We start from the raw sequence: 18435 nt of genomic DNA on the forward strand, positions 1-18435 counted from the left end.
AATATAAAAATTACAACATTGACGATATATAACAATTACCAAATAAAATAGATGTGGACCCTTTCGGTCTAGCACAATGTCAGCTTACAGGGGTAAGGTATGCATACTCGATGAGGATGAGGTGGCCCAAACGCTAAACAATAAAAATAAACACATAACCATAAAGCATGTCATTGATGAACAATAAATCCATAAACATATAATATCGAATTGTGGTTGATGAGGTATAAACGTAAAGAAATAAACTTTGATGTATATGGTAAACATGTTAGCCCCAAAAATAAAAGAGGAAAAAGAGGGTGTGAATTACTCACCTTGAATTTGGTGAGTTGAAGGATTAAGATCTTGGTTAAGCTTGTGTGAGTCCTAATAAATAATCCTTAAATACAAGTGAATAGAGCTTTCTTAGTATATGTTTGAAAAATAAAGGTCAAAGAAAATGATATGTATTAAAATATCATATCTAGAATTTGAAAAAAGAATCATGGAAAATGAAATCAGTTTTGGACAGATTTCTGTCAACGATTGTATAAATATTTTTTAATACCTATAAATTCTCAAAAATTATAAAAATCTACAGTCAACTAAATTACCATGTAAGGAAAAAATTTTCTTTAGAAAGTTTTCCCAGATTCGAACCCGAGATAGGCAAAAATAACCGATCTTCACGAAGGGAACAGATCTGCGTACTAATTTTGAAATAACGATTATTAAGCCATACTGAACACTAAAAATAAAAATAAATAGTTTTTTGAATCATAACTCAATAAAGTTAATTCTAGGATTTGGCATTGCATTGTTATTGTTTGTTATGACCAGATATGGATCAATCTTTGAAGATCATTCTTGCTATGAAATCTGAAACATTGAAAATAAGAATGTTTTTGATGTTTTGGAATGAATTTTGATGAAGAAAAATTACGAACCACTTGTGGTATGATGAATACAATATTCTTATGGTATATATAAAAAACAAAAACTTCAAGAATTTATGAATTTGTTAAGATTCGATCATTATAACAAAAGGAAAATAAGAAGGTATGAAGAATATAAATCAAAAACTTACATGGAATTGGAAGAATGTTTTAGGGAGAGAAATAAAAATTAATGAGAAAGGGGATGGTGTATTTATAGTTTAGGTATAATTAAAAACCTAACTTGATGAGAGAGTTTAGAGGAAATCTTGGAGAGAAAGTTTAAATAGAAAGAAAATAATAATAATAATAATAATAATAATAATAATAATCTATATCATATATATATATATATATATATATATATACGACACCATAAAAATCATACGTGTCGCGATGTGGTTGATCTCCTTTTTTGGAGTGACCAAATTTGCTTGATTTTTAAATGAAGGCTTCTTATGCATTTGACCCGAATTCACGGGCATGGGTCTCATCAAGCCCAGATATTTCTTAAACGGGTTATAACAATTCATTAAATTAAAAACTAATCTCATCAAATATTTGATATAAAAATCCTATAAAGTAGGGATATACTAAAAATTAATATATGATTTATTTAAAAAAATGTGTATATTATTTATAATTAAAAAACCAATCTTAAAGTAAATGGGTCTTGGGTCTCATCAAACCCATATAACTTTTAAACCAAGTTATAACATCTCATTTATTTGTGAAACAATTTATCATAAAACCATAAGTATATTACTAACTTTCATACAATATAAAAAATTCAAAAAATAAATAAATATGAGAAACAAATAAAAATTCAAAAAATAAATAAATATTAAATACAAATAATATAAAACAATCCCCATAATACGGTGAATAGTAATAATAATAATAATAAATAAATAAAGAGGTCAATAATCACAACTGGATTGGCTAATAAATTTGGTAAACATAGGGTTTTCTTTTGTGCTAATTTTATTGATTTTTTGTCTAGTTGAAACAAATGATAAAGAGGTTAATAATCACCGGAGTGCAAGTTCACCAAAATGATTGCATTATGAGAGCTCTTTTTCTAATAAAAATGATTACAATGCATGTTTTTATCTTCTGAATTTTCTTTACTGCAATGGCTTTTAGATTCTATTCTGATTAACTGCTCTCGTGAAGGATGCACAACGTATGTTACTCTAATCAAGTTTCAAAATCACTCTCATTTATAGGCTTCTTATAGCTCCATAATCCGTATTGTTGAAATTGTTTTACTTTGATCTTAGATCATATTTTCAAGATATACAATTGGACTTGTTATCCAATTGAACTTACAAATTATGACTAATCTGTACGGCTTAAGCAGGCTGTGAGAAATTGTCTTACTTTTGATATCAAGTTAATTGCTTCTACTGTTACATAACAACATGTACATCAAAAGTTGGTTATGTAAACCAAATGTTTACATGTCTTGGTATTCGCAAGCAGTTATAAAATTAATGGATCAGGTCAAGCAAAACCTCACAGCAGCTAAGTGAATTCTGTTACCAAGTGTTGAAGGGCAAAAGATGGGAAATTGGATTGTCATTGATTCAGGTATACATTATATATTGTAAAACAACTTTGATATATGATTTTACATTTATACATGAGAATCAGATATAGAACGCTACACCATAACATGCAAACTGAATTTAAGATGCAGTCAGTGTGATCCAGTTCAAAAATAGTTATGATAAAATAATTGATAAATAGTAAATTATATTGTTTCATATCAAGGTATGTTTTCAGTTAAGATCAATCACACTTTCATTGCAGCAACTTGCAGATAGGCATTTGACTAGTTTTATTGAAAAAATGATTCACGTTGTGGAATGTTTACATGCACCATTTTAACTTGCAAAAGTCGTTCGTTCTAGGTTAAATAGCACTTATATTTTCTTTCTGCTTCAGCAATCATTACTTTATTTTAGTCTACTTTCCTTATGAAGAGGTAGGTCCCAGCAGAGCCCAGTTGGACCCGCAAGACTCACCTAAAACAGGGACGTCTGCGCAATGACCAACTGCTCCAGCAGGACCCACCATGCTCAAAGAACCTTACGCGCAGTACGCCAGCTGTACCCGCAGGGAAAGCCTCCCAATGGTGAAGTACCCCGCCTGTTCCCGCAGCTGCGGATACAAGCCATCAGGGAAGGCTACCCGCACTAACAGCAAGGCTACACGCACAAGGCGTTAGCTACTTCAGTAGTCACATGAAGGAATGAGCAAGGCGGGAATACTCCGCCCAAGTGAGCCAGTCCGTATGCTTCTGGAAGGTCTTTCGTACTATACCTACTAAGGTATGGGCGGAACAGACAAATTGACCAGAGCAGCCCATGAACCAATCACAGGGTGACAGCTCACCGACAACAATACGAGGAGGAGCACCCTCTAGTACTGTTTGTCACTATTAGCCGCTGCCTACTCACCAACCCTTACGAGGGGACGTGCGCAGCCTACAGTTGGTGGAACAGTGCGTAGCCGGCAGTAAAGGAACAGTATACAGCCGACCTTATTACTGTTGGCCGTAACCTATCCACCAACCAGCATGGCCTGTGCATAGTCCACTGTTGGTAGAACAGGAATACTATTCAGCCGGCTGTACCTGCTTGGAAACCTACCTTCGGCTATAAATACTCCAACACCTTGGAATGGTAAGGACATCATCCGATATCTCAATCTTATCTAGCAATCTCTTAATATACACTTATATTCAGAGCAATCTAGTCTGATTCTCACGCCGGAGGGTGGTCACAAGGAGGAACCCACCCCCTTCTCAGTGACGAGCTTACGGTGTCTGTTTTGCAGGTCTCTAGAAGAACAACCTTCTCAGCTGGACCTCATCCCCGTGGGAAACATTACTTAACCCCCAGATTATCTATAATCTGTCCAGGGTTCACTTAGTGTTTCTTCATTGGCGCCATCCGTGCATAAAAGCTAGAACTAATTTAGTTTTTCAAAATTTCTGAAGAAATGGTTAACGTTACTCCGGTCCCAAGGCCAGTAACCGACCAAGAAACCCCGGTAACTACAACCCCAGCAACGGGGGGGAACACCGGCGGTTATACAAATCTTACGAACACTACCCCGACTACCCAAGCCGGGGCAAGTGCAGTAAATATTCCACTGGGGTTCACTGATGCCCAGTTGGAAAGACGAACAAGGGTCCCTCGCCAAACACTAGATCAAGTGATAGCGTGGGCCGAAGCACGTCAAAGAGAGTTCCAAGCTGAATTGGATGAACGCTTGCGTTCAGTTCAACAGGCTGACGAATTCGGCAGTACTCGCCAACACCTCAATATGAACAGTGAGTGCGAGTACTCAGACGAAGAGAGGGAGGAATCCGATACCGACGCAAACCCTCGCCATAAGGCGAAAGGGAAGCATAAGGAAACGGACTTCCAACCAAAAAGGAATTTTGGGGAAGCTTTTAAACTAACAAATGCGGAGAGAAACCCGCGTGACTTCTCCAAAACCTTTAGACCAACTGCTACAAATGCAGGAAAGTCAAAATTCGCAAGGGACATTGCGGAAGCAATCGCCCCGAGAAGTGCCAAACAAATGTCAAACATTGGCACTTACGATGGTATATCCGACCCAGACGACCATTTGAACAGGTTCATTGCGGGGGCTACCGTCAGCAACTGGACGGAACCCACGTGGTGTTACATGTTCCAGATGACTCTGGTCGGAGCGGCCAGGGCATGGTTCGATCGTTTACCGGTCCACCACATATATGACTGGGCAGACTTTCAGAATAAGTTCAGCCAGCACTTCAGCCAACAGAGGAAATACACTGAAGAACAGTGGACGATCCTCAACTGCGTTAGAGAGGAGGATGAATCTTTACTAGACTTCATCACCCGCTTCAACTCCAAAAAGCTAAGTCTCGGCAACATAAGTGAAGATCTGGTTCGCGCCGCTTTCATCCAAGGCGCCGAATACCCAGAGCTTATCCGCACATTGACGGGTAAGGATGGCATGCCATCAACATGGGATGCCATCATGACGGCGGCAAAGCGCTTTGCGGAGACGGAAAAGCAACTGGGAAGGGATCTTCCCCAGAGTACACACCTCTACACGCAGAGGACAAGAGAGAACAATGTTCGGATCGCCCGGCAAAACAAAAAGAGGAAGCTAGGTATCTGGCAGTCAAGGGTAAACTTTGACACCTCATCCAGCTCTCACCCTCTTGTTGGCGGAAGAAATCACACACACCCTTCAAGCCAAAAGCACTGGTGGACGCCACTCACTAAAAGCGTCACGGAGATATTTGCTACTGAAAAGCTACCATGGCCAAAAGCTCCAATGATCCGGCAAAGACCTAATGCGGATCAGAGCAAATCCTGTGACTTCCACGGGACAAAAGGTCATGGTACGGAAGAGTGTACATCCTTGAAGGATATCGTTGAAGCATTCGTCAAGGATGGAAGACTGGCACACCTGGTGGCATCAATCAAGAAGGGAGGACGGAACGAAAACCGGTACCGAGGCAACGGACGAAAGCCCGTTGACATCAGCATCAACATGGTTCATGGTAATATTAGAGGATGAAAAAGGCGAACGACAGAACCATGTGCGTGGAAGGAAGCTGAGGTGCGCTTCCCGCGAGTGCCAGGAGGACCCAGCAAAGAAGGCCCTATCATCATCAAAAGCCAGCTGGGGCACTACATCACCTCCCGCACTCTTGCTGACAACGGCGCCTCGTCAACGGTGATGTACAGGCAGTTCTTCGACAAGCTAGATGACGAAGACAAGGAGCGCCTGGAAACGATCTGCGCATCGATGGAAGGGTTTGATGGCAGCACAAACACCCCCCTGGGCATCCTATCTTTCCCCGTCACTCTTACGGATGGGAAAAACTCCCGCACAGAAGATGTGGACTTTGTCGTGATGAGGAAGCCACACCACACATACGACATTCTCTTCGGGAGAGACGGGATGGCAAGATTCAACGCCGTGGTATCCTCAGTCCACGGCATGATGGGATGGCCAACAGCTGAGGGTGTAGCGATGATCACCGGCATTCCCCAGGCATGCATCGCATCTGTCTCATCTAAACCCAAACCAAAGATGGCTAAACCAACCATCACCGAACCAGAAAGATGGGCCTTCAACGGCAAGTACTCGGACCAGGCCGTCACCATTGGCCCAACAATTGTTGATCCCACACGCACCTTACTTAAGCGCTTATTACAAAGGAACGCCGACATCTTCGCGTGGACACCAGCTGACATGACTGGTGTACCCCGGAGTAAGGCAGAGCATAAGCTCAAATGTGATCCGGCTGTCACGCCGATCGTACAAAAGCGCAGAGTAATGGGGCCAGAACAAACTAACGCGTGTAGAACCCAAGTCAAGGAACTCCTTGACGCAGGCATCGTACGCGTTAGTAGATATCAAACTTGGGTTGCAAATCCCGTTATGGTACCGAAGAATGACAAACAATGGCGCATGTGCATAGATTTCAAGGATTTGAACAAAGCATGCCCCAAAGATTGTTATCCGTTACCTGAAATTGATCTTAAGGTGGATTCGTTGGCACCATTCCGCCTTAAATGCTTCCTGGACGCGTATAAGGGGTACCATCAAATCCACATGGCCGTTGATGATCAGGACAAAACCGCTTTTCGGACGCCCGATGGCACATTTTGTTATCAAATGATGCCATTCGGACTTAAGAATGCCGGGTCCACATACCAACGCCTGATGGACAAAGAGTTCCATTCCCAAATTGGGAGGAACTTGGAAGTTTACATGGATGACTTGGTCATCAAAAGCCCTGACCCAGAAGCGATGTTGAAAGACATCGAAGAAACTTTCAACACGCTCAGGAAGATAAACATGAAGCTCAACCCGAGCAAGTGTGCCTTTGGAATGGAAGAAGGGAAGTTCTTGGGGGTCATCGTCACTAAAGATGGCTTCAGAGCGAACCCTGAAAAGGTCGAAGCCATTATCAAAATGGAATCACCTACTACCATCAAACAGGCTCAGACACTGATTGGACGACTAGTGGCACTTAATCGCTTTTTGGCAAACCACGCGGATAAATCGTTTCCATTCGTGTCAACATTGAGAAACTGTTTAAAGAAAACGCACTTCCGCTGGACACCAGAAGCGGAAGCAGCTTTTCAGGAGATTCGGTCACGCTTGATCGAACTCCCAACGCTGACAGCACCAAAAGCGGGAGAGGAATTAATCCTATACCTTTCCGCAACTGATAGAGCAACCGGGGCAGTCCTGCTAGTAGAACGAAAAGGCATCCAGATGCCAATCTACTATGTTAGCCGTGTCCTAACAGACGTAGAAACCCGGTACTCTACCCTAGAAAAATTAGTCTTAGCACTGATACACGCTGCACGCAGGCTAAGACGATATTTCCAGGGTCACCCAATCACCATTCTCTCCAACTTCAAACTTGCAAACGTTCTAGGCAAACCCGAGTTATCGGGACGCCTAGCCAAATGGGCAATTGAGTTGGGGGAATACGCGATAAAGTATAAGCCAAGACCAGCCATAAAAGGCCAGGTTCTGGCCGACTTTATTGCAGAAGTGCCCGCATCGTGGGAAAAAGAGTGCCAGGAAGAGGCTCAACCCTCTCCAGCACAAGACATCAATGATGTCTGGCGACTCTACACTGATGGAGCAGCCAGTAACGAAGGTTCCGGCGCAGGGCTAAAGCTAACCAACCCAGCAGGCCAAGAATACACTTACGCTATTCGACTGGATTTTCCAAGTACGAATAACGAAGCCGAATATGAGGCATTCTTGGCTGGGCTGAGAATTGCGCGTAAGATGGGGGTGAAAAACTTGGAAGCCCACGTGGATTCCATGTTGGTAGCCAATCAAATCAACGGGACGTACACGGCCGTGAACGACACAATGGCCCTGTACCTCGCACAAGCAAAATCCCTTATGCGCGATTTCAATGACTGCAAAGTCATACACGTCAAGCGAAGTGAAAACAAATCTGCGGATGCGTTAAGCAAGCTTGCATCATTAGCCTTCACCCACTTAGGAAAGGATATCCGCATTGAACTCCTCGAGACACCATCGGTCCCGCACAAGGAAATTTGTGTCATCCAAACAGGCACGGAAACGTGGATGACACCAATAATAAAATACCTTGCGGCAGGTACACTACCGGAGTCCAAAACACAGGCAAGAAAACTACGCTGTAAAGCACTGAATTATCAACTCATCGATGACATCCTTTACAGACGTAACTTTCTTGGCCCACTTTTAAGATGCGTGGCCCAAGATGCTGACTACCTCCTAAGGGAAGTACACGAAGGCATCTGTGGAGTACACGCAGGTCCCCGCGCTGTTGTAGCCAAGCTAAACAACGCGGGATACTTTTGGCCGGGGATGCATACGGATGCACTGGCATACATCAGAAAATGCAGGTCTTGCCAGCTTTACGCACCCAACACGCACCGCTCGAAGAATGAACTTGTTCCAGTCACTTCTTCATGGCCATTTCAGAAGTGGGCCATCGATGTGACAGGCCCATTTCCTACAGCAGCAGGAAATGTTCAGTTCCTGGTGGTAGCCATCGACTACTTCACCAAGTGGATAGAAGCAAAACCTCTAGCCCAAACAACCGCAAAACATATCAAAAAATTTATTTGGGAATTTATTATTTGTCGTTTTGGACTTCCACAGAATTTGGTGAGCGATAACGGCACCAACTTTGCTGACAAGAAGCTACAACAGTGGCTGAAAGAACTTCAAATCACCCACACCTTTACCTCAGTGGCACACCCGCAAGGTAATGGTGAGGTGGAAAGAGCAAACAAGAGCATCGTCGAAGGCATCCAGAAAAGACTCTTGGAACACAGATCCGGCTGGGTGGACGAGCTTCCGCACGTCCTTTGGGCAAACAGAACGCTGAAGAAAGCCAGTATGGGAGAAACCCCGTTCAGCCTCACTTATGGCACTGAAGCCATGGTCCCAGTCGAGATTGGTTTACCCTCACCAAGGGTCTTGATTCAGCCAGAAGACAATGATGCGGAAAGACGGTTGGATCTTATGCTGACCGAGGAACGCAGAGACTTAGCCGCAGTGCGTGAAGAGAACTACAAGCGACAAATGCAAAAGTACTACAACACGCGGGTAAAACTCTGCAACTTCAATGAAGGAGACTACATACTGCGTAACAACGAGGCTTCGAACCAAGAACGCCCAGGAAAGCTGGCCCCGGTCTGGGAAGGGCCATACATTGTCAAAGAAGTCCTGGGAAAGGGCGCATACCGGCTCGAAAGGCTCGATGGCACTCCTATCCCAAGAACATGGAATGGAGCTCAATTACGCAAATGTTATATGTAGATCAATTCCAAACTTGTAAAGAAAAGGCCTAGAGCCACTTCTAACGGAAATGATTCTCCTTTCATAATGTGTTAAACTTTACCTTTATACTTATGAACTTCCCACACTGGTGCTGGTATTCACCGCATAAATGGGGAAGAAGTAAGTCGTTACGTGTGGAAGGCGGCAAAACCCACATAAACACAACGCTAAAGAATAAGGAAAACCTACACGCAGGTCAGATGTAAGTAAAGTTTAGCCATCCTTGTAAGTGCAAGTGACGGTCTTACCCGCACAATCACGAACAAGGAAGCAAAACTTCAACTTATCTACCACGTTCAAAGGTTATCCTAAAAAAGGATGAGGAAAACCTACACGCAGGTCAGGTATGGGTAAAGTTTAGCCATCCTACTAAGTGCAAGTGACGGTCCTACCCGCACAATCACGAAAGAGGAGGCAAAACTTCACACCTATTATCTACCACGTTCAAAGGTTAACTTATTCTAAAACACTTGGAAAATTGCTAATTCAAACTAAAGTATGCAAGTCATATAACGTTTATAAAGCAAGGAATCCAATGGAAGAAGCGGTCTTAGCCGCACAAAGATTTATATTTCATAAATATTCGTTACAAGAATGGCCGGGTAACTACCCGCCTACAAGAAAGTAAATCTATACAAACTAAATCTATCCTAGCAGCGGGAAGGGATCTTCAGGATCAGGCTTCAGGGCCACTTCCACTTGGACCAGCGCCGTCAGTTGAGCGTGGCGGTTCAAGGAAAGCCTTAAGGATAGCTAGCCCATCATCAGCAGCAGCAACTTCATTCACCTTCTCCACCACCGGATGCGGGAAGGCAGCATACTGGTTCACTGCTTGGTCGTAAATAGCTTCAGTATCCACATTATACAAAGGAAAGTTGGAAGGCGGGACGCCTTTCTCAACGAACCCTAGACCAAGCAGGAAGCCGGCCTTTTCCCCATCCTCGTGAGAAGCGTTGAGGGCTGCGCTCATAGCATCGTCGTAAGATGTCTCTGAGAAGACCCGATGCACAACCTACAAAGAAAAATACAAGTGTCAGAACCTTTTCTATTTATAAGGAAAAGCGTGAAGACATCAAGTTAGACTTACCTGAGACAACGCTTCTCGAAGAAGCCATTCCTTGGCAACCAGAGCTTCTTGGAGGTTGGGTACAGGCGCGTTCGGCTTCACTTTTATTAAGGTTGGCAAGCAACACTTCCTTTGCAGCAGCCTCTTCGACGCCCTTTAGCTTCCGCTCAGTATGGTCAAGCACGCCCCTCTGGTCCAGGATCTCTTGAAGCTTCTTCGCGTCCTCCATCGCCAAGGCATCATGAGCCTGCTGGAGAGCCTCTAATTTGGCTTTAAGCTCTTCATTCTCCACTCGTAGAGGCTCGGCAACAGCTTCAGCCTTGGTGGCCCTCTCGGTTGCGTTCCTCGCAGTCTCCTTAGCCAGCCGAAGCTGTTCATTAACAGCTTGGGCAGCCTTGGAACGGGCCTCGAGTCGTGCCTGAACTTCAACCTCAAGGGCCTTGAAGGCCTTCTCCTTTTCCGCAGCTACAGCGGAAAGCCTTTGGTTCTCCTCCCGGATGGCCCGCGCCTGAGCAACTTCTTTAAGGCGAGCTGCTTTTAACTTGTCGTTTTCACGACAAAGCAGCTCGACGCGCGGCTGCATCCGAGCTAGGAGAACCCGAAGCTCATTGGTTAGCCTACCCTCCTGGTAGCTAGCCATGGCTTCCCCCAACGCACCACTAGGAGCAGCGTGACGAGCCCATTCCACGCACTCCACAGGGGTGCGAAGGGTTGTTCCTCGGCGAATGTTCCATCGTGGAACATACACTTCATTGGAATCCGACACTGCAAAAAACACAAAGCAGTTAGGAAAAGATGATAAAGAGAATATATATAAAAGGGCCAAAGGAACCCTACGCACCTGTAGGGTCAATAACAGGCCGATAGCCGCCGAACCCATCACCTGAACCCAAAGGAAATCCATCCAAGAGGTCAGGCAGATGGGAAGGTGGCAAAGATTGGCGAGAAGCCCCATGCGTACCTGATGGATCGGCAGTCGTTGCCGATGGCGGGGGCATCGTAGCAGCCGCCGCGGTGGCCGCCGCAGTCGCCGCCGCGGAATCCGCAGCAATTGTAACCGCCGGCTTAGTGAAAGATGCTGTAAAAATCGCACTCACTGCCGGCGGTGACGTCAACTCGGCTGGAACAGTCGGCTCAAAGGAGTGAGCAACTGAACCAGCGGGCGCAGGCGCAGCCGCCTGGGTCGTCGCCTCAGGTAGGCTGACCGGGCCTACCGTCATTGGCGTGGAGGTACAACTCTGCGCTCCACCCTGGAATGCGTCAACATCCACGCCTGCGTAAAGAAGATAAGTGTTAACGATATTAAGCTATGAAGATAAAAGCTAAAGGAATATTGTACTTACGGGTTTTTTTGAGCCTGAAGGTACGGAGAGGCGGGGACGAACCCGATGGAGCCGGCCTCTTTGCGCCGGTTACCGTCGTCTTCTTGGGCTCTCCGGAGGTGACAGTCGCAGTCTCCGGAGCAGTGGTCTTATCACCACCGGGATTCCCCGCCACCTCTTCGCTCTCGGTCTCCGAATCAGACCGAGGCGCTGGATCGGCAGTGGAGGCCTTCTCCTTCCCCTTCCCGCCGGCAGCCTTCTTCTTCCGCACCAAAGGAGGACCATCTGCGGATTCCTCATCAGAACATACGATTAGAGGAATTCCAGCAGAGGTTTCAACATTGAGGGGTCGAGGGTCGAAGAGCGCCTTACCTGGCCGACGGGCGCTAAGGATCTCATGGCCTAGCGGAGAGACCTCCACGAACCGATCCGCCGTTTGTTCTAGGATGGGCAACTCGTTCTCGTCTAGAGCGCGAGTACCCATCCGGGCGGGACCATCAGCCTCCCGCGGATTAAGGAGCGACTGCAGGTCATTCCCCTCTGAAATAAACAGGAAAGAAGTTAGAAGAAAATCAAAATCAACAAAAGGGAAAAAGGCATACCGTAAGGAACAGAGTTCGAACCGTATTCGAGTACGATTGGAATCTTGCGCGCATCAGCCTCCTTCCACACCCGGCTCATCCCCAGCATCACCATCCCGGACTCCGAAAACCGGTAAACCGGAGATTGGACCCGAGATATCTTCGCAAACCATTCCGCCTCCTGGTAGCTGGAGGCGTGAAGGCTGGGAAGTGCTTGCCCGTTCTTGAATTTCATGGCAATGGGGATGGCGCGAGCGGATATGAAGAAAAACTCCCTCTTCCACGCGCGAAGACTGCGCTCGGTCGCGCAGATCTTTAAACCCTTAATCCGGGTTGTCAATGTGTACCACCCCTGGATGCACCTCCAAGTGTAGAAGGTCATCAGGCGGTCAACATAGGGCTCAACGCCCAGTATCCGGCACACCCACTCAAAGTGGCGAATCTTGGCGATCGCCATGGGGTGCAACTCGGTCAAATGAACACCGTGCCTCTCAGGGACACGGTAAACAAACTTTGTCAACGGGAACCTAAGATTCCCATAGACAAAGAATGCAGCATAAACCCCGATCTTGCCTCTGGGAGCATCGTATACCGTCTGGTGGGGTTCAGGAAACTCAGGCTCGAGAGACTCGAGCATGAACTTCCTGACGACGTACCGATATAGATCGCCAGGCAGAGCACACTGGCACTCACCAGCAGTACTCTTGTCATCAGCTGTAGAATCAATATCACGAGACATCTTGTGAAGGAAAGAAGAAAGCGATTTCGAGAGAATGCTTGCCTGAAAAGGATGAGTATTCGCCGGAAATCGCTTAAAAGATGAAGAGAAGATTGAAAGTGTGGATTACAAAGAACCCTCTCCCCCTTTATATACTAATCGCAATTAATGCGATGAAATTAATGCGGAGGAGAGAGAAAACGAAGGTGCAATGAAACTATGACACGTGGCAAAAAGCAAGCTGGCAACAGCTGTTGACAGGACGCATACCATTAATTTCGCGGCCACGCGCCCGAAAAATCGCGCCCACGCGCCTGAAAAAGCGTCTGGAATGACCATGTACTGTCACGTCACCATAACTTCCTGCACGTCCTGACACAGTCAGAAGAAACCGTCGCACGACGTTTCATATGTTTGGACTGTTCCTCTTTCCACCAACTCTTCGAATTTCGAAATTCAAAATTCAAAAAGATTCAAAAGTAAGCGGGAAAATACCCCTTACCTTGGCAACCAAGTAACCATAAGACGGGTGCGGGTACAGTGTCAAGGCAAAACCCTTCACATACTTAGCACCCGCAGGGAATTGACGCCAGGAATACCTTGGAAATAAAAGTAACCGTAAGACAAGTGCGGGTAGAGTGTCAAGGCAAAACCCTTCACATACTTAGCACTGCAGGGAATTCAAACCAAGAAGGATCTTCTGGGCCATGCTTGCGTAAACGGGAATAACATCCCCGCATGACGGGAACGTCGAGAACTATATTGTTTGAAACTCCAAGATGGAATTGGTGGTTTTAGCATAATTGATCACTATGTTGAAAACTACCAAGACCCCATGGAGAATCCACACAAATGGGACTCAACGCTCCTGATGTGCGAGGAGGTTACAAACCCACCCGCTTCATACCCAAAGATCAAGCAGAAAAGTCGGGAATTTCTGCGTGACATCAGGAAAACCGCGGGAAGAATCACCACGGAAAACCTAAAAACTAAACCCTTTTCAAAACCCTTAGCTAAGTCCAAAAGTTCACCTCACTTATTAATAATTCATGAGAAGAACATTGGACTGGGGGGACTTGAAGAGGTAGGTCCCAGCAGAGCCCAGTTGGACCCGCAAGACTCACCTAAAACAGGGACGTCTGCGCAATGACCAACTGCTCCAGCAGGACCCACCATGCTCAAAGAACCTTACGCGCAGTACGCCAGCTGTACCCGCAGGGAAAGCCTCCCAATGGTGAAGTACCCCGCCTGTTCCCGCAGCTGCGGATACAAGCCATCAGGGAAGGCTACCCGCACTAACAGCAAGGCTACACGCACAAGGCGTTAGCTACTTCAGTAGTCACATGAAGGAATGAGCAAGGCGGGAATACTCCCGCCCAAGTGAGCCAGTCCGTATGCTTCTAGAAGGTCTTTCGTACTATACCTACTAAGGTATGGGCGGAACAGACAAATTGACCAGAGCAGCCCATGAACCAATCACAGGGTGACAGCTCACCGACAACAATACGAGGAGGAGCACCCTCTAGTACTGTTTGTCACTATTAGCCGCTGCCTACTCACCAACCCTTACGAGGGGACGTGCGCAGCCTACAGTTGGTGGAACAGTGCGTAGCCGGCAGTAAAGGAACAGTATACAGCCGACCTTATTACTGTTGGCCGTAACCTATCCACCAACCAGCATGGCCTGTTCATAGTCCACTGTTGGTAGAACATGAATACTATTCAGCCGGCTGTACCTGCTTGGAAACCTACCTTCGGCTATAAATACTCCACACCTTGGAATGGTAAGGACATCATCCGATATCTCAATCTTATCTAGCAATCTCTTAATATACACTTATATTCAGAGCAATCTAGTCTGATTCTCACGCCGGAGGGTGGTCACAAGGAGGAACCCCCCCTTCTCAGTGACGAGCTTACGGTGTCTGTTTTGCAGGTCTCTAGAAGAACAACCTTCTCAGCTGGACCTCATCCCCGTGGGAAACATTACTTAACCCCCAGATTATCTATAATCTGTCCAGGGTTCACTTAGTGTTTCTTCACATTAGTAGTAGAGATGGCTAAATGAGTGAGTCGGGCCTACTCCGGTCAACCACTCAATACACTTATTTTTCCAAATTTTTATTTTGTTTTCAAAGTAATTAGTTTTCGTCATTTTTGATTTAAAATACACTTTGGGTGACTTTGACCTATTTTATTTTATGTTATTTTTATTAGTTTTACCCATTTGATAAAAACTGTAACCCTACTTTGATGTTTTATACATTACATAATACAAGAAGTGGATAATCAAAACGGTTAATTTTTTATTCAGTTTTGCAGATTCTTGAACCACCGTGTGAGGAGGGTTCTGTGCTTCTGAGTTTTTTTGGTAGATAGTTCTTAACTTAGATTTTGAGACTTTACATGAGGAGTAAGTGCAGTTTGAATCTATGACTACATGACTAAAATTTTTCATTCTCTTTTATTCCTATTTGAAAGGGTTTGAACTTTTTTATTCATTCGTCCAATTTAATATTATCTTACTTGATTTTGATAAAGATATATGATGCACTTTCAATTTGTATTTTTGATAGTTTTCATAAGCAAATAATTCTTAACAATTATTATTGTTTTTGACATTATAAATACTTGTGTTTTGTATGTACTAATGTTAATGCTATGAAAAAATAATGTCATCAGCAATGCCTCACAAAATCAACCCCATAGAGACTAAAAACAATGAAGGCAATCTTGGAATAGGCAATGCAATTTTAGACCATTTGAATTTTAAGCATGACCTTGCCTATTTCGCGTTAACATGTATTTTCTTACATTAATTTCTTTAAAGTTTATATTTAAATGTATGAACTTAAAGCCTATGCCTTAATTTCTGTAATAGTTGTAGATAATGAGAAGATATGGTATTGAAGAGTCTTAGGAGAAACTGAAGGAAGCTAATGTAGTTTATATGTAAATTTGGAATATAATGGAGGTAAATGTAATTAACAAAAAAAGAACAATCCAACTAAACAATTTTTAATAATATGCATAGCCATGCCCGTTTGAGTATGGTTAATATGCAAATGATATTTATAGCTAGACTATAATATATACTTAAAGCGACCATTGATAGTTCGACAATGTCAGCTCACGCTTAAATTAGCTACTTCTTTTTATATTTGATTACACTCAGGCTAAGTGTAATGGGCGACAAGGAGGGGCAATTTTGGACGAATTTGGGGAGGAACACCCCCTCTGGGGCGATTTTGGGGCGAAACGGGACGGGGGTGGGAGGTTTTTGTTGCCGAAGGAGGAAAAGTTTTATTATTATATTTTATTAACATGTGTGTTATATATATATATATATATACATATATATATATATATATATTATATCATTATTTGTAGCCCCTACACCATTACACCCCAAAAACAAATTCCCACCCCTTGCTGACTGGGCGCCACATGACGCAAAACGCCCCAATTTGTAGCCTCTTCACTACGCATAGCCTCGTAACATGTTTAAGGGTATCATGGATTAATTGCATCATGAACTTATAAGTTCAATATAATTTGTATGTATTTATTACAAATTATTCTTAATTTCAAATTGTTTGGTACCCCCGTCCCTGTAATAATACACGAGTTTATAACCTAATATTTAATAAATACCAACTCAAAACCGATAAAAAGTGTAGAAAAATATTAATATAAAACTAGTAGAAGTGGCCGTGCGTTGCAGCGGGATAACATAGAAATTCGGCCGATGCGTATATACATCGAAGGAAAACATTTTATGTAAGAAATTGAACTAATGGAGGCAAACCCTAGAATCCGTAGATGTGTTTTAAGAATTGAAGATGAGGTCTTAAAGTACGCATCAATTGAAACGGATCTAGGATTCAATAGCGGGTAGATGGAAAGGGTAACGTATTCATCTGTTGCATTCAAATGAAAGATTCCATGGTTAAATCACACTTAAGAAACGAATGTGGCAATGACAAAGTAATGAATGGAATTGAAAGTAGCATTTAGTCCAACATTAAATATACAAGTGTCTCATGAGAGAGAAAGTGAAAGGTAAAAGGTTGCATATATGCATTATAATGTAATATAGATATGTCTAATTTAACTCACATCATATTCATCTGTTAACACGTGAATGCAAAATATACTTAACTCTTCTAATAACTAAACACCTAAACGTTGTTAAGTAGGCTAATCAAACAAACTAGTTACTAACTTATATAAAGATGACAAAGAAAAGCAAAAAGAGTTTAAAACCAGATAATACAGGAATAATTTTAATTATTTTAAACAACAATCATCCTAAAGTTGTTAGCTTAATCAATAATTCTAATCAACTAATTTTGTTATTAAAAAGTTTAAATTCTTTTTTATTTTAACGTTAGCGAATCCTCTAAATGGGCTACTGGCTAAATTCACCATATCGGGATATACTCGTCTTTCGATCCGAGAAAAACTATCAACTAAGGCAAACACCCGTGAACACTCGTTAGAAGGCGCGACAGTGCGATAAAATAAACCCGTTCAGTTTAAAGATCCAACTAATGAAAACGGCCTATCACCTAGTCTCGATCATCACCATCATGATGCATCTGAAACTAAATGTTAGAGACAGAATCAAACCAGATTCACACGAAATGAAACACCAAGTATCTTTCCTTAACACTCCAGCATTGACTAATTGAAATAATTTAGATTCTACTCATATCTATCAAGAATATTATTTCATAAATTATTACGAAATATCCTAAAACAAGTACATGAATTGATTAACTAGTTGTGGTTTCCAACATAAAAAAGAATATGCAGGCACTATCTTCCGTAGGGGGGGTTCAAAAATACCCAAAACCGATGTATAAGATAATTAGGGTGGAAGAGTCTTTTCCTTCTTAACCACCACATTCTCCGGCGATCGCTTCCGGCCACCTTTAACGATGGCGTCTGCATTTTCCGTCAAGTTCTTACCGATTTCCAAGGGAAAGTTGAGAATGGCCTTTCTGCCACGCATATTAAAGGCAGCCCTATCGTACGCCTTGGCCGCTTCAATGGCGGTATCGAATGTCCCCAACCAGACTCGTGATCCTCGCTGTTTAGGATCTCGAATCTCGGCTGCATACTTTCCCCAAGGCCGCCTTCGAATGCCTCTGTAACGTCGATTTTCGGGCACATCCTGCTTGCTGTTAGGAGATTGTTTTGGTGAGTTGGATGTAGCGGGTATTGACTGGGAAGTGTTATCGGTTTCGTTAGTATCGAAAAAGCTGGAAACCGAGTCGAAGAACGAGCCCGAATGATCGGTTGAAATGTTTGTAGAGTAGTCGAGAAAATCAAAAACTGAGGTGAAGTGATAATCGGTTTGATTTTGAGGGGAGGGGAGTTCGGTTTCGTCGAAAAGGTGGTGGCGGATGAAATCGAATGTCGACAATTCGTCCTTCGTCTCCAT

At 43.7% G+C, this 18435-nt stretch overlaps 1 protein-coding gene across 1 annotated transcript; it reads right to left on the minus strand.

Annotated features, from left to right (window-relative positions):
* Positions 1-17859: 17859 nt before the first annotated feature.
* LOC143573778 (uncharacterized) lies at positions 17860-18435 on the minus strand. The gene has a single exon (XM_077058575.1). The coding sequence runs from the start codon at positions 18433-18435 to the stop codon at positions 17860-17862; it is 576 nt and encodes a 191-aa protein (XP_076914690.1).

This window comes from Bidens hawaiensis, unplaced genomic scaffold, assembly GCF_021521415.1.
Source record: "Bidens hawaiensis isolate Kalapana, Puna unplaced genomic scaffold, B.hawaiensis_p1.1 tig00026635_1, whole genome shotgun sequence".
Lineage (NCBI taxonomy): Eukaryota > Viridiplantae > Streptophyta > Magnoliopsida > Asterales > Asteraceae > Bidens > Bidens hawaiensis.

What these genes read in the sequence shown, in the direction of transcription:
- LOC143573778 (XM_077058575.1), bottom strand. Translation starts at nt 18,435, where the DNA reads ATGGAGACGAAGGACGAATTGTCGACATTCGATTTCATCCGCCACCAC.